Source organism: Argentina anserina, chromosome 5 (assembly GCF_933775445.1).
Source record: "Argentina anserina chromosome 5, drPotAnse1.1, whole genome shotgun sequence".
In the NCBI taxonomy this organism is placed as follows: domain Eukaryota; kingdom Viridiplantae; phylum Streptophyta; class Magnoliopsida; order Rosales; family Rosaceae; genus Argentina; species Argentina anserina.
The window spans coordinates 25,689,958-25,705,920 of NC_065876.1; the positions used below are offsets into that span (position 1 = coordinate 25,689,958).

The 15,963-nt window shown below is 36.6% G+C and overlaps 1 protein-coding gene across 4 annotated transcripts; it reads right to left on the minus strand.

The window, feature by feature from the left end:
• Positions 1 to 3,291: 3,291 nt before the first annotated feature.
• LOC126793401 (probable ubiquitin-like-specific protease 2B) lies at positions 3,292 to 15,003 on the minus strand. Of its 4 annotated transcripts, none has more exons than XM_050519913.1 (16): positions 14,726 to 15,003; positions 13,446 to 13,924; positions 13,279 to 13,354; positions 13,119 to 13,168; positions 12,134 to 12,334; positions 11,968 to 12,043; positions 11,687 to 11,795; positions 10,961 to 11,005; positions 10,263 to 10,394; positions 9,270 to 9,470; positions 9,129 to 9,184; positions 8,958 to 9,051; positions 7,197 to 7,287; positions 6,124 to 6,243; positions 4,803 to 5,228; positions 3,292 to 4,653 (listed from the first exon to the last, which is right to left on the minus strand). In XM_050519913.1, the coding sequence occupies exons 1-16, from the start codon at positions 14,871 to 14,873 to the stop codon at positions 3,568 to 3,570; spliced, it is 3,390 nt and encodes a 1,129-aa protein (XP_050375870.1). In that variant the 5' UTR covers positions 14,874 to 15,003; the 3' UTR covers positions 3,292 to 3,567. The 4 variants fall into 4 exon arrangements, with proteins under 4 accessions (XP_050375870.1, XP_050375869.1, XP_050375868.1 ...); XM_050519912.1 differs by having other exon boundaries at positions 10,961 to 11,008; XM_050519911.1 differs by having other exon boundaries at positions 10,961 to 11,044.
• Between the last annotated feature and the right edge of the window lie 960 nt (positions 15,004 to 15,963).

Genomic DNA, 15,963 nt, shown 5'->3' on the forward strand with positions numbered 1-15,963 from the left:
TGATAGGTTCGAACTTGTAATTATGTGATGTAATGGTAAATTTGGTTTAAGTTTGTTAAAGAGAAGTCGATCATGTAAATAATAATTTAGGTTTTATTTTAGTAGTTAATAATCAATCTCAAACCCCCAATTATTTGTTAACACTAAAAGTTTAGAGTTCCCTTCAATTCCCCGAACTGAACGATCCATGCTTATTCTATACTAACAATGATGTTTTACAGGGTTTATTATAGACGTTTTAATAAAACGCTCTATCACATTGCTTTGATATTTTTCTACTATCTTGTTAGTTCATATCCATCAAAACCCTAATTCTTGTTTTTGTCCTAATTGTGATACTATGTGATTTGATTGCGCGCAAGTAATGATGAAGCCCAGTAGCAATCGGGTGAGAAAGGCTGATGATAAGTCTTCTTTGGTGAAACAAATCTCGAAGCTTCATATTGATATGAAGAAGAAGTCAAAGAAGAAGGCATATGATCTTCTTCATGTTAAACTAGAAGATTTGTTGAGTGATCTTGAATTTATTGAGAATATGAGGTCGGATCTAATCTTGTTTGATGATATATTGCTGGGTGATCTGACTGATTAGCAAGGTTATAAAAAACGTTAGGCGTTAATTGGGCGGACAGCTGAATTGGGCAAACCATCTTGTAGTTTTGTTATATATTGCTATATATAGTTAATTGTTTTTATCTTCAATAAAGTTGGATATGTTTCATTTCAATCAAAGTTGTTTCTATATGTTTTCTTGATTGTGCATGAACTCCATGTCATATATCTGTGAGATACATTTTTGTTGGCACCTGATAAAATTCTATCAACTATGATCAATACTCTTTTTGAATATGTTGGCATGGTTTGCTCTGCATAACACAAATATCAGTTTGTCTCTCTAATTGTGCAATGTGAGTAAATATAACTCTATGTTCAAATGAGGGAGTAAGTTTACACTATCTTGTGAGCTTTAGGTTCTGATCGTAAGTAAAAACTACTTTTTACCTCACATTAATTAGAAGTTGAATTATTTTCGACTCCAAGGTTTGATAACTGAAGTAAAAAAAGTTGCTATAAGGCTGGTTCTGTGTAGGGTGTAGTGCGTACATGCATAGTAGTTCAGAAACACCAAATTACCCTAATTTGAGTCTAAAGTCTGAACTGAAAGAAGTATGTTTGGGGGGGGGGGGGGGTTGCTTCTGAAAATCAATACGCAGATAAATTTGTTTTGTCAAGCTCTGTTGAAGCAAATTTTATGTATAGACTTCGATCGACACAATGTATGTGAATGAATCTGAACTTTTGTGCATGATTCCCACTGTAGAGGCTGAACCGACCTGTTGATGATTGTGTTGAAGGCATTCTTGTTCCTGACTTGATGCCAGAAATTGGATGATATTGAATACATGTTCTTATAACAGTAGTTGAATGTTTACATTAGTAAGTGTTCTTGGTACTGTCATAATCTGTAGTGGTCGTGTGGTATTGGCTGCACCAATGAAATGACATTACTGTCTGTGCAAGAGATCCATAAAAATAAACATCAGCTTCCAGTGGTACTGCCTGCATGAAGCAGTGGATATATGAGTGAGAAGGTCCGGTTGCATAACACTGGTTATTCTGTTTTGGCAAAATTACAGGACTACTCTAAACAGTTCCCGGAAAAAATCATATTACAATACTCGTCTATCAATTTTTGAGTAATTAGCAGGAGAATAGTAACATATAAAAAGAAATTATGGTTTAACAAAAGATTTCTAAACACTAGCTAGTAGTCTTCACAATAAAATGGATAGAAAGGAAAATTAGAAATATAATAAATGAACTTCAATAGATGATAGATAACCTTTGAACATGGATCTGTGTGACTTTCTTTGAGAGAATTCATTAACCCATCTTCTGTCTCCAACTGAAACATGACAAAATTACATATATTATAGCAAGTATATATGGAGTAGAATCCTCGCCCATATGGAGTTTAGACAAAGTCTAGCAATGCCAAGTTTGTAGAGCAGCTTGTCTTTACAGAGATGTCTTTGCTATATAACTAGTCCAGGGTCATTCCTGCATTTATGCCATCAACTCAGTCTCCTAGTCGCCCCAGTTGTAAGAAACGGAATGGTCCATTAGTCCATTACCCACTGCCACTCCCTTTTACACTTTTTTTTAAGCCATAGCGCCCACACAACCCGGAAGAGGACCGCCACAACCGGACCCGCCCCCGTCCCTTATCAGAACTTTTTACTCCCTTTTACACTAGTAAAAAACACAGAAGAATACTGTAAATCTATGAAATCATATTGATAAAAGTGGAGTATCACTTCTTGGAAGGACTAATATGTTATACAGCTGACTTGTTATACAACAATGGCGACTTTGTGTAATACCCACTTTAACTGCCCACTTTAAGTTTCTATTGGTAAAAACAGTTCTTAGTTGTAGTTAGGAAGTGTTTCAGAGTAGAATGTATCCGACTCAACTGGTTTTTTTTGGTCAAGGACTCAACTGGTTTGTTGCTACTCAAACAACTTCAATTTTGTTATATGTAGAGTATCTTTAGTTAATTCTTTTCCCATTTTTTCACACTTTCAGTTACTATGCCTGGATGTTTCTTTATCTTTTATTTACCGGATAGCATAGTGCATCAATATGAAGTTATGAACAGAGTGGATCATCTCTATCTGCAAATTTCTTCCAACTGAAATCTAGGATCCCAGTTAAAGCATATCACACGATGTTTTCTAGAATCAGAATCTGATATTGATAATGTTATGACATGTTTACTAAACATGAATGGGAATGAGGGAGAATGAGGTTCTACCTCATTGGGAGAAAATGATTCTCCGAGTCTCCGATTTCTTTGTTTACTTGATATGTGGTATCAAGAATGAAGTATAAATCATAACTCTTTCAATTATAATAATACCCTCTTAAATTTTTTTTTAAGTGTTAGGGCCTTGACATGGACAATTTGGAAATTTAATAATATTGTAAGAGTAAAATAGGCAATAAATCTGATTTAGGAGTGAATCAAATTCAATACCAACCTCTAACCCCCAGGAATGAAATGAAGAATGAATTCCGTCCAACACTGGGGCCCACAAATATTTGATTTCCCCATAGTTTAGTAGTTTAGTAAACAACATTTCAACACGTAATGAGAATGACTCTCAAACTGATTGATTTCCTTTCACCCAAAGTAAACGTGGCCTTAGTTCTACATAGCATCCTCCTACATGGAGCCATGGAGGAAATAAAAGTATATAAATGATGTTCACTTGGGACAAACAAAAATGGTTAAGTTTCATGCTTGGATTGTGGCTTCATTTCGATCCAAGGAAATGTAGAAGACTAGAAGATTCTGGCCAACACTTCAAAACATATTCTTCATATTCAATTACCACTTCTGCCCGGGTGACAACACTAACACCCTTGGTGCCACCATCTGACCTGACTATTCACAGGAATCACAGCGTTCAAATAACCTATCAAATACTTATGCACAGACATCTACGTGAGATAGAAAACATTCATCTATGGTCTCACTAAATTTGAATCCTCATCAAGGTTTCACGTCAGACATCTTTCCACTTCAGCTGGATGTGTGAGCCTCATTCTTTTAGCAGCTCGTTGCTCATCCGACTCTAACTCTTGTGACTCACCCACTGAACCGTTATCACGTAAGATTGTACCATTGCCCACCATGTCAACATCTTCATGAATTGGTTCACCAGAAATTTCTTGGGATGAGGGAAGTGAACCTCTATTTTCATTTCCAACGTGCACCTTTTTGTGGTCCAGAGAACTTTCTCCAATAACAGGAGTGCTCGGCATATCGCCTGAAACAGATACAAGGCCATCTGCTAGCCTCATGACGTGTTCGGTTTGTACATTTGTTTCTTCTTTCCGATTTGGACCTTCATTTTTATGTTCGTCATGCACCTCTTCATGGTCCTGAGAATCTTCTTCAACCAAGAAACCGCTATGCATCTCACCCAAACCAGAAACAAGGCCATCTGCTGACCACACAAAGTTTTCTGTTTGTACATTTGTTTCTGCTTTCCGACTTGGACCTCCATTTTCACATTCATCATGCACTTCTTCATGGTCCTGAGAACCTTCTTTAACCAAGAAACCACCCTGCGTCTCACCCAAACCGGAAACAAGGCCATCTGCTAACCATGCAACGTTTTCTGTTTGTACATTTGTTTCTTCTTTCCGACTTGGAACTCCATTTTCATGTGCGTCGTGCACCTCTTCATGGTCCTGAGAACCTTCTTCAACCAAGAATCCGCACTGCATCTCACCCAAACCGGAAAGAAGGCCATCTGCCAAACACGTGACACTTTGCAACGATTGATAATTTTGTGCATCCATTTCTTCTTTCTGGCTTGGCCCTAGATCTTCTCCAACTGCACCATTTTCAATGATCTCTATGCATTCAGAATCATCAGAGGCAACTGATCGCTCAGGGGATGCTTCAATGTTTCCATTTGGTTCCTTTTCAGACATCCCCAAGTTATAAGAGATCTCAGCTCCAAAAAACTTAGAAGAGCATTGAATACCACAAGTTTGAGATGTGATTTCAGATATTGCTTGAAAGCCACCCTCTTCTGTAGCCAGATAGGTAAATTGCTCTCCAGTTTGGGTTTCTTCCTGTTATGAAAGAAATCAATGGGAAGTATATTCAGTGAATTTATGTAATAGACTAGTATCACAAGGAAACCAGAACAAATCATGTTCTAGCTTTCAATACCAGCCAACAAACAAGGAATTTCACCTAATATAAGGAGAAAAGTCTGTACCTCTACTGGTGTTCTAGCTCCATTAGGATGGAAGAAAGGCAATTTCTGTTCGAAGGATTGATATTGTCCAAATAGTGAACCTGCAGCTTCTCCTGATTGGAAAAATTCCCTGAGAACCAGGCCTGCATCACTAACACACTCAGAGCTCCTAAGTGAAGATGTGGGTAACAGAGTCATTTCGATTCCATGGTCTGCTTGAGTATTTGATATATTTTCTTGGCAAGCTACAGCAGGACTGGATCTTCCAGAAAGAAACTCCGCACCAATATTAAGCTGATTACATCCTGGATAATTAGCCTGGTCTCTATCAATGTCAGCTGGCAAACACACATCCCGATTACGAGTCTCAATAAGTTTGAAAATTAATCTCTGGATAAGAGTGCGCTTGAGAGAAGCCTCGGAAGGAAGAAACCAATTTGCATTAAGCTGGTAAGAGAATATGCAGTTTCATATGAGTTAAAATACAAAGCATAAGGAATTTGAACAAAAATATACAACTCCTTACATGTCACATCAGATGTCTAAAGATCAAGAACAAATAGAAAGTATGATACATGAGTCTAAAAACTCATTATGAGCACGAGATTTGGAAGGAACCAAGATAAAGGTGGAAAGATGGCATTATATGGTAGGAACCAAATGCCGGCATTCACAGACAAACCAGGTATGCAGAAGCATTAGAACACTTCGAGTCAAGGACTTGAATATGAAACATATAGGTGGCTGGCTCAAAGAGAACAACAAAAATAATTGAACTTCCTAATCCTTCATCCAATGACTTCTGTAATTTTTCACTGGATTTATAAATTGACCTAGATATTATGGTTCCATACCCAAGTTCTTTGGTGTTCAAAATTAAAACACATCTATAGGAAATATTAATGGAATATATATGTATAAAAGTGTATGCATAAAAAACAAATGATTCCTATTCTATACTCATGCATTGGTGGGTCCAACTCAAAACTGGTAAGAGCTTATGATCATCACCTTCTACACATCAATTGTAATTATGGTTCCATACCCAAGTTCTTGGTGTTCAAAAATTAAAACACATCTATAGGAAGTATTAATGGAATATATATGTATAAAAGTGTGCATAAAAAACAAATGATTCCTATTCTATACTCACGCATTGGTGGGTCCGACTCAAAACTGGTAAGAGCTTATGATCATCACCTTCTACACATCAATTGTAACCATGGCAAAGCAGAAGCTAAAACATGCATGATAATATTCAAAAAATTTGTTTCAAATATTACTAGGAAAGTACAACACAGAGGCATAATAATGAGAAACTAAAATAGAGTAGACCACTTACAAAGGTGGAAAACTTATTTATGTTGAATGGATTGAAGATAGCAGGAGCTTCTTCCAGAAACAGCTCTAGATAGTGAAGTAAAAACAGGCCACAATCATATGTATTCTCCTGCTGTGGTAGCTGACAAGAAAGTAAGCCAGTATCATAGTTTGAATAGTATACCATCAGCAAAAACTGAAATCAATTCACAATCCTGTATATCATAGAACACACAAGACAATGAGGATAAAGTGTAACATCTGTAACTTTTCCTAAACATAAGTATCTTATGCAAATTTAAATAGAGTAGAGATCTATTTGACGAATTAGGAGGCGAGATAATAGAAGATTAGAAAGGGGAAGAAAAAAAACCATAGTTCTAATTATCCATATAGATTTTCAGAACATAATAGGAAGAACACTTTTGTTATTTTATCTGCTATATACAATTGCAGTCGATCATCTTGATCATAAAATCTAAACTAGTCTTCTGCCCTTCAATCAAAGGCTTTGGTTTTTACAAGAGAGGAAATTCAAGTCTCATTCACCAAAAGTGGTGGCACCATTTTTATGAGAAAAGGGTTGGGGCATTTAGTATGAGGTATCAAATTAATTAGACTTCTGAGAACGGTCTCTTAAAATGAGTTTGCAACTTTGGCACTCCTCAATCTCTGAATTCAAACTGAAGTTGAAATGTCCCCCATTTCAAAATAGCATTAGCTCCTTATGAGCATCAGAAAATGCAGAGGTGCCGCATTTTTATCACCCCAATCCATACCAACTTGCATATCAAAATTTTGAGATGGCCCATGAATCCTCCAAATAAGTGGACAAGAAAAAAGTTGGTTGCAGTAGCAAGCATGTCATCTGTGAACAAGATGGTTTATTTGAAAATAAAGTACAATTGGACATATGCTAGCACAAAAAACAAGGTAAAAAACCATAGAGTAGAGTGATCATATAACTCAATATAGCCTATATTCCTTCATCCCCTTCATCTTTGACCTTCAGCTAGACTATCCATCTAAAGCAGATATTTAGGTAATTGCTTTGTTTTTCCCTTTCTAAATATGTTAGATAAGACTGATCTATACCTCCAATGAGAGGAACCGCAGGTTGTGGAAGTTTGATGAGATTTCTTCTGATGTCTCCTTTTTCTTATCTTTCCACTCTTCCCACAAATAACTGCAATCATTATCAAGCATTTGGTATCACAGTTTAGAAGATTTAATTTCAAAGATACAATAAAAGAAGTCAATGTCATGAGACCCATAGGAAAACAGAAGTACAGAAAACATAAAAGAAAGAAAACTAAGCCATAACAGCAAAGCACAGCACTGGGAAATGTATAATTCAACTCTACCCTGTAATCATTTGCAAATTCGTACATATTATATATTCGGTGTCTTCCAAACATATGTATAAGAAGTTAAGTTTCACCGTTTGATAAAATTTTAAGTGTACTACAAAAAGCTAAACAATGTGTGCCTGCGCGCAGTGTGTGCGTCATGAACAAACACCCTTCTTTTGTCCAAGTGAAGACACCATCTTACTCCCACCTGCAATCTTATATTAACAAGCATCGACACTTAAGGTTCAAAGACTACTCGGACGAAATATTGATTACCATATCCATCATTCAGTTTTGTGGCTTTTGTCTGATAGTCTGTCTTGAATACCAAACTGAATACAGAAATTGAAAGCTCAAGTAGATGCCAAACTGAATACGGTTTGTCTTGAATACAGAACCACAAGTAGATGCCATTGTGCAAAGAAATGGAAAGCTCTAATCATGGGTATTAGAAACAACAATAACTCCTGAAATTCAAACCTTTGTACCATTATAAAATTTAAAATTTTAAGATAACTACGCTGTCTACACATCACTTTAGTTCATCTCACATCATAACAGGATTTCTTGCTCAACATATATGCTTAAAGTCACATGCCACTGTCATACATCCCTTACAATGGCTACAAAGTTCCAGCGTATATTACTCATTTTCCAATCTAATCTTGAACTTCTATTGCAATGAGACACATGTCAATTGTTCATATACAGATCGTACTATAGAATAAAGTATGAACCAAAGACTTTTGCTTTGCGGAACCATGACCTATTTGCAAGCTCTGAAAAGCCACTGGACCTGGATAACTATTAACCTCTTAGTTTACACTAAAAGAACTACAGACACTATAGTATCATTCAAAAGAATCTTTTCTATATAGGACATACTTGTTTGATCAAAGGGAACACCACTTTCCATATCAAAATCCAATCATAGAAGAAACCTACAGTCCTGGCCTCTGGGGTATTGGACTGATCAGAAAAGCCTCTGGGCGTGGATAAGTAATTCCTATTGTTTATACTGAAAATAGCCACACACAGAGCGTCTCAACCAAAAAGGATTGTGCATTCAACTTTATTTTGTATATATGTGACAGTCTTGTCTGACAAGAAGGAAGACCAGATATCTTAACAGAACTCCACAAGATTGACCTACAGGGTCAGACATATACCATTAAAGATAATTGCAGTTATTGCATCAATCAAAGGGGATCTGTAATTACACTAACCGTAGAAATTATCGTAAAACCAATTATATTCAAACAATTGTTTTCACTACTTGATTAATAGGATGTAAATCTCACACCACTGTTGCACAAACTTGTACCACTTGAACCAAATAACATTATTCCCCTCTAAAATTTGAATAATAAAAACAAGAACAATAAGAAATGAAAAGAGAGTGAAGGATAATTTCTTCAAAATAAATGAAAAGAAAAGAGTGAAAAAGAATTTCTTCACCCATAAGAAAATAAAATTAAAATTAACTTTAACAGTTAAAAGGTACCTCTGGACATGATTTTTGAGGCCCGTATGACTTCCTTTGAGAGAATCCAAGTGCAATATACATGGTACTTTAGCCGACGTGCTTGAGCCTCCATCTGAAACATGACAAAAGCACATCAATGATGGATGACTAATGTGGAAACAGTATCATAGGTCCACTCAAAGATATTACCTTTATATCTAGGCACTTCACCAGGATGACATATAACAACTAGAGTCCAATGTAGACTGCCAATAAAAAGCACATAAGCCACATATGAGCACATGAATTAACTGACCATATAAAAGATTCAGTTGGAATACGTGATCATACTTGAAGTTTACAGGGATGAAGATGTAATCCTTTTCAAACAAATCGACTTTCCTTGTCCATTTCCGAACTCGTTGGAAAGCAGCCCTGCCACCAGGAACAGTGGATGGATCCTTGTCCAGGTCAGCCAGCTTTCGAAAGAAAAAACTATTGAAGAAGTAGAACCTGTGCTTTTCCTCGGGTTGAATTTGATTTTCCAAATACCTATCAATGGGTTAAACAGGAACTTTTACATTAGATACAAAGGAAAAACACTGATGACGACGAGACGCATTTTTGCCAAAAGAAAAATAACGAGTAAAGATCCATGAATTGCAGGTGCTGGACATATGATTTTAAAATGGGCAAGGTCTCAATAACCCATTAGTTTTGGCAAAATAAACTCCTAAAGTTCTAGATGAGCTATCCTAGCTGAGGTTAGCCTAATCCAAGGACAATGTTTTTACGCACAACCTAACCCAATTGCCTTTTTAGTGCTGGCCTTGGAGAAACTAAAATAAAGCACACATATCCTGTTTTTTGCCCCCACCCAGTCCCCTTTGTTCTACTCACTTCACTGATTCAGTTCATTTCACCACCCAGTCCACTTTTTTTCACCACCAAACCCTTTTCTTTTCATCGCACTACTGATGGAGTTTGTTGGACTATTTTGAGTTCTTTGCTGTAAGTTTTACTCCTTTTGTATGTTTTATGTGTATACGGGATTATTTAAGTCCTCGGACAAGATATTCCCATGGTAACATTGTGATCTAGCATACTAATTGCGGCGCAGAATCTCCTAACACCAAACTGGGGGTAGGGCCAACTACAATAATTTACAATAAATCACTTCTAATAAAACACAACAAATAATTAACAAAAAAAAAGAACTTTTGATCTGGTCATGGCAGAGTCACAAGATCAGAATTCTTTGAATGGTCAAATCACAGGAAGGAAAATAAGTATGGGTATTAAGGTTGACCAAATAAAACCATTTCTGTGCATGGACAAGCTTACTTGATATAGAAGTCAATCAACGTATCGTTAATAAATATCTCTGGCTGTAAGAGATCAGCATCTCTTTTACTGATGGAAACAGCATCAGGATCCCCTTCCGGATATACAAGAGTTTCAAAATCTTCATCAAAACTGTATAGAATCTCAAACTTTGTTAGCGTATATCACACAGTAGAAACAAGAGTGAGAGAAGAAAAGCAAAAACACTAAGCAACAGTGTTAGTTAACAACCAAAGTGATGCAATAGTTCCGGGCATTTACCACATAATATGAGCAGTTTCCACCGTAAAGTTGTGCAATCAGTAAAAGGATAATGAACAACTTAAGATAATTATTTTCCCATCTCTTCTATGATTTAAAGCAAAGTGATAAACATGGTTACATGGGAAAGTTTTCGCAAAACTCAAAACACAAATTCCTTGATTTCTACAAAAACAAATTCAAGAATGTGAGATGAATTTAACCATGCAAGATTAAACTACAAATTCAAGATGACCACATTCCTCATCATATAAGAGTAGAAGAATTATATTACGAACCATAAAGGGATTAAATGTCTCATAAACACATAAAGAACTACACACACACATATCAAATAAAGGAAAGAAAACTAACGAACAAAACATTATGTAAATAGTTATGAGCAGTATTATAATAGTTGTAAATCCAATGACAATAAAAAAGGAACTTCAACTCACTTTGGAAAATGATGCCTCTGCCCAATTGAATCGTCCGCTTCCATGCTTCTTGTACCAAAGGATGGAAAAAGGTTGAATTTTAGACTATGCACCGAACTACGAATGGTTAGATAAATGAACAGCAACAAAACAACTGAGAGTAATCTATTTCACAATATTTATTAAAAGTTTATCCACTTATATACAGCTAAATTATTTGCTGCAGCCAACTCTAAAGAGTCTCCTAAAATTGTCTTTCCACAAGTTGGAAACAATTAAAAACACTCTGATTTACCAGTTTGCACCGCTTCCATGCTTCTTGTACCAAAAGATGGAAAAAGGTTGAACTTTACACTATGCACCGAACTACAAACGGTTAGATAAATGAACAGCAACAAAACAACTGAGAGTAACCTATTTCACAATATTTATTAAAAGTCTATCAACTTATATTCAGCTAAATTATTTGCTGCAGCTGTCTCAAAAGAGTCTCCTAAAATTGTCTTTCTACAAGTTGGAAACAATTAAACACTCTGAGATTTACTAGTTTGCACAAAAGTAATTCCAATTGTACATGTATACTTGACATATAAAAAAAGTACACCACTTTGCGGCAAACAAAGACATTAACAGTTCTGGCTACAACTTTACGTGGCTTACTGACCAAATATAGAGCATAAACAAAAATAGGTACATGAAGAACACAGAGAAATACTGTATAAAATTGCTTTTTTAAAGGACACTTACATTTGCACAGGATCCAATATATCCAAATATTTTTCGTTCAAGCATGCTATTCTTTCTTGTTGCTGGGACCAGTTGGGTTCAACAACTCCAATTTTTAACTCCTCAATGCCTAGGAGAAATATAGGTAGCAAAGAATGAGAAGCACAATCAGCTCCAAAATTTAAACATATTAACTTTTTTTTTCTTTCTTCGAGAGGCAGAAGAAAATCACCTCATATTACACAAGCAACGTTATGCAGTGACCAAACAAAACAAAACATGGGTTGTACAAGTGCACTAACCTGAAATACCATGCGCATCATCATCTTGATCGGCATCCTTTGATAGTACACAGAGTTTTATCAAGACAAACTCAGCCTGAATGTAGACCAAATAATGAACTGTATGCATTCAGTACCATGCATATGTAAAAATGGTAACCATCAATAGGATAGAATCAGGACTCACATTTTGAACCCACAGACACTCAACATTGACAAGATCATCAACTCCCCACTCAATATTTAAAGTTTCGTCAGTTTCAGACGGTGCTAACCCACTTATTTTGATGCAACTGTGAGAGAAGGTTATCTGCTGGGCTCCTGTACAATAACTATCCCCATATACAACATAATCGGGATAAAGAACAACGGTCATATTTACATTATCCTGCAAAGTACGCAAATGAACAAATGTCACAATTGAAGGTCTTATAGAAGTGAATAAAATGGGCTAAATATCTTATAACGCAGATAAGTATCTTTTTTCGCACACCAAGAAGAACATTCTGAAATTATTATATATTAACCAACATTGATTTAACTAAGAGAGCATGATAAGAGAAGAGCAAAAAAATTCAACAATATATTTGACCCTCTAATAATAGCATCAGAGAGATATGGTATTGGCGAACAAGTCTAAGAACCCAAGAACACTAACACTGGCATATAGAAACTTAGAAGAAAATAAAATTCATCAACTGGCACTGGCAAGTAAGAAATGGGATAGAGTCGCTCCCAGAATGATCTGAATAATGGAAATGAAACAACAGATAAGTGAAAGATAAGGAAGTGAATGCACAAACGATTTTCCAAGGTACAACAACCAGAGTCAAGTTAGAACTCCAAAAAGGTCAGCAACATCTCGGTCAATCTCTGCTTCATTATCTATTATTTATCTGCTTCGTCATAGAAGTATAATGTTATATACTTAATATCATTTGGCTTTTACATTCTTGTGTTCTTCTAATATATAACTATTATGTTTTAGAGAAAAAGAAGAATTCACTATTTTCCAAGTGCACGTAGAAAACAATATACTTGGTATCAACCACCCTAAACTATATTACGCAACACACTATTTGTGTATCATTGTAGGTTTCATCAGAATAAAGTTACATAGAGGATCAATCTCACATGCATTGAATAGGATGGGCAAAATACAAGAGGAGTACCATTTCTAAATTTCCTGAGCGAAGACCCAATTCGTAAGTACCCAAATAACCTGAAAGCAAACAAAATATAACTATAAGAACATTGGAATGCACGAAAAAATGAATAGGTATAGTCAATACTAGATCAGCATAAAAAATCCACCAATTAACCAAAAAATACCATCATCCTCTTCAATTGGGGATAGGGGACTTGATGCAGACTCACTTGTGCATTCATCAGCATCAACTGGGTCGTTCTGCCAAAAACCAAGGTGTATAACATCAGATTTGATAGTTATTTCTAAACTGAGGATGTACTTGAGAGAAAATATGCGTCAGTAAAAGTACCCTGGATGGGGACACTGCCAGGCCACAGTCCAACTGACTTTTCCGCGGGGAAAGTGAGGGAGCATTTGAACCACCAGTCTCTATTTTAGAAAGAAGTTGTCTGCATTCATTGTCCTCTAATTCAGACTGTTGTTCATGACTCGAATATTTAGATTCTGTAGCAGTATCCTCTTCCATTGTCCCCAAACGGATATCTAATATAGCACTATCACTGCTACGATCATGGTCTTTTGCATCAACCCCTGAACAAGGAATGGAACTGACTTTGTCCAAATCAGATTGTTGTTCTTGACTAAAAGTTTTGGACTCCATAGCAGCTACGAATTTTGATTCTTTTTCATTAGCAAGCCTCTCTTCAATTGCTTCCAAAGCAGAACGAGAAATGACTTTTTTACAACAGCGGTTAGTGTCCGCGTCATCAACATCTACACAAGGTATGCTGCTGATTTCTTTTGCTCGAACTTTGGGTCCTTTGGAACCTAGAAGCACATATAAATTGATTAATGTATTCTAAGAAACGGTACTGCTAGTTTAAAAATTCACCTTTGAATCAGCCGTATTAAATAAAATTAACACCAACAATAGGATACCAACATGGATCAAAGAGAGACACAAGGAGGCATACAAAATGTGAGAAACTATACTACATTTAGGTAACAAGAACCATCACAAATCATTAACAGACAGAAATTGAAGTACCCAATTACATGATAACCGGTTAAGAAACTAGATGTAGCGTGCTCAACTTTCTATCAATCTGCTGCCTCGCAGTATCGAACTACCTAACTATCTGAATCAGCCAAACATTTCAACCGAAAAACAAAATCAGCTAAATACTGGCGTCAATTACCCCCTTTACTAACTAACGATTACCATCACTTCACTGATTAAAAATGCAGCTGAATTTCAAGAACAAATTGCCGAATTATCGAATTTCACAGCATTGATTTGAACTTTCCCAACTTCTTAAAACAGAGATGTCAAAAATCACAACGACCAAGAGAAATTCAGATCAATCCAATTGAAGTTCTACATACACAATAAGCTACTGAAATGGAACTGAAATTTTGAATGATGCCCAGGGCCCACAGTGACCATAACCACAATTACAAGCTTCAAATTCGAATTCGAATTTGAAATCAATGTAGTAAACTTCATAATTTGAATTCAAAAAAAAACTGAGACAAAAATTCTCAACTTTGATTTCATTTTCCATGGACTAGTCATCATCACATGCGGCCCAAACCAGAAGCGTTTTGAAATTGAGGAGGCGAACTCACCAGGCTGGAGAAGCTCGGCCTTGGAATTCCGACGATCCCCGCGGCTAGGGTTTTTGGATTTGCAGGGAAATTTGACGACCTGGTCCGGGAACTCGTCCTCCTCGTGGAAATCGTAGACCTCGAGGCCTCTGCGAGGCGCGCTCTTCATCGCGAGAGGTTAGGGTTTTGGGGAATCGGGGAGGTCCGGCGAGTCAACGAGTGAGCATGGGGGGTTGTCAGCGTCGGTCAAATCAGAGAGAAAGGGTGTGTTGTGTGTGTGAGAAGGAGAGAGAGAGAGAGAGAGAGAGAGAGAGAGAGAGAGAGCGCGAGAGAAGTGGGAGGGTCTCCTCTTTTTTTGAAGCGTGTAATGTGTGAGGCGAAACCAGCCAATCCGAGACGAGTACTTTTCTTCTACTTTTCTTCTATTTTTCTTTTTCGCTTTTTCAGAGCCAATTGGAGGGTGCCATCTGTTAAGGGACTTAAACTCGATGGCTTTTGGTGGGAGGTGAGTTGATGCGCGTGGACGGAGGTTGGAAACACCGCCGTCGATGAACTTATCCGGCGGGTTACCGGTGACATGTGAGAGGGAAATGAAGTTATCCTTCCAAATATGACCGAAATTGACACTACTTCAAATTCCCACGCTAGATTTGTCCAACGTCATTTTCTCACATAAGCGAAACCATCTCTTTATGTCCAAATTGGAGTCACATTATTAGAAGTAAATTTGTCGTTCACCTTTATCATACTCACCTCATACCCACCACCCTAAATAAATGTCAAATGTCATTTTTCTCAACAAATTTATAATTATAGTATTATAAAAGACATTCGGCATTATTTAGGATGGTGGACATGATAGAGATAAGCGACAAGTTTGTTTCCCACATTGTTAATGAGGTTTCTAAATCTAATACAAATATTTGATATAGTCGTATATAGAGTCCAAATTCAAGGGTTATATAACATGGAGTGTGTTCAATGTGTTGTGACATATGTATCCTTGTTTAGAATTAAATCCGTTATGTTGTATTACCAACCCTTCACGAGAATAAAGAATGTGATTCTAAGGGTTGGTATATATAGAAGCCAAAGTTATTTGTAGCATCGTTGTGGCATCAACCTATGCTAGAGCCTAAAGGTAACAAGTGAGTTGCAAGGTTTGAGCTAGCTGGGTTGAGTTTTTAGCCAATATTTGTACATAAAACCTCTTTGTTCAGATTCTACATGACAAAAGATTGTGATCTCGCTAATTCATA

Excerpts from the sequence above, each read along its gene's own strand:
- LOC126793401 (XM_050519910.1), bottom strand. The coding sequence starts at position 14,873 with ATGAAGAGCGCGCCTCGCAGAGGCCTCGAGGTCTACGATTTCCACGAG. Across the intron at positions 12,335-13,118 it reads GCTCAGGAAATTTAGAAATG|GATAATGTAAATATGACCGT; the intron begins GTACTCCTCTTG and ends CGTACTTTGCAG. Across the intron at positions 6,244-7,196 it reads TGCGGTTCCTCTCATTGGAG|CTACCACAGCAGGAGAATAC; the intron begins GTATAGATCAGT and ends CTTTCTTGTCAG.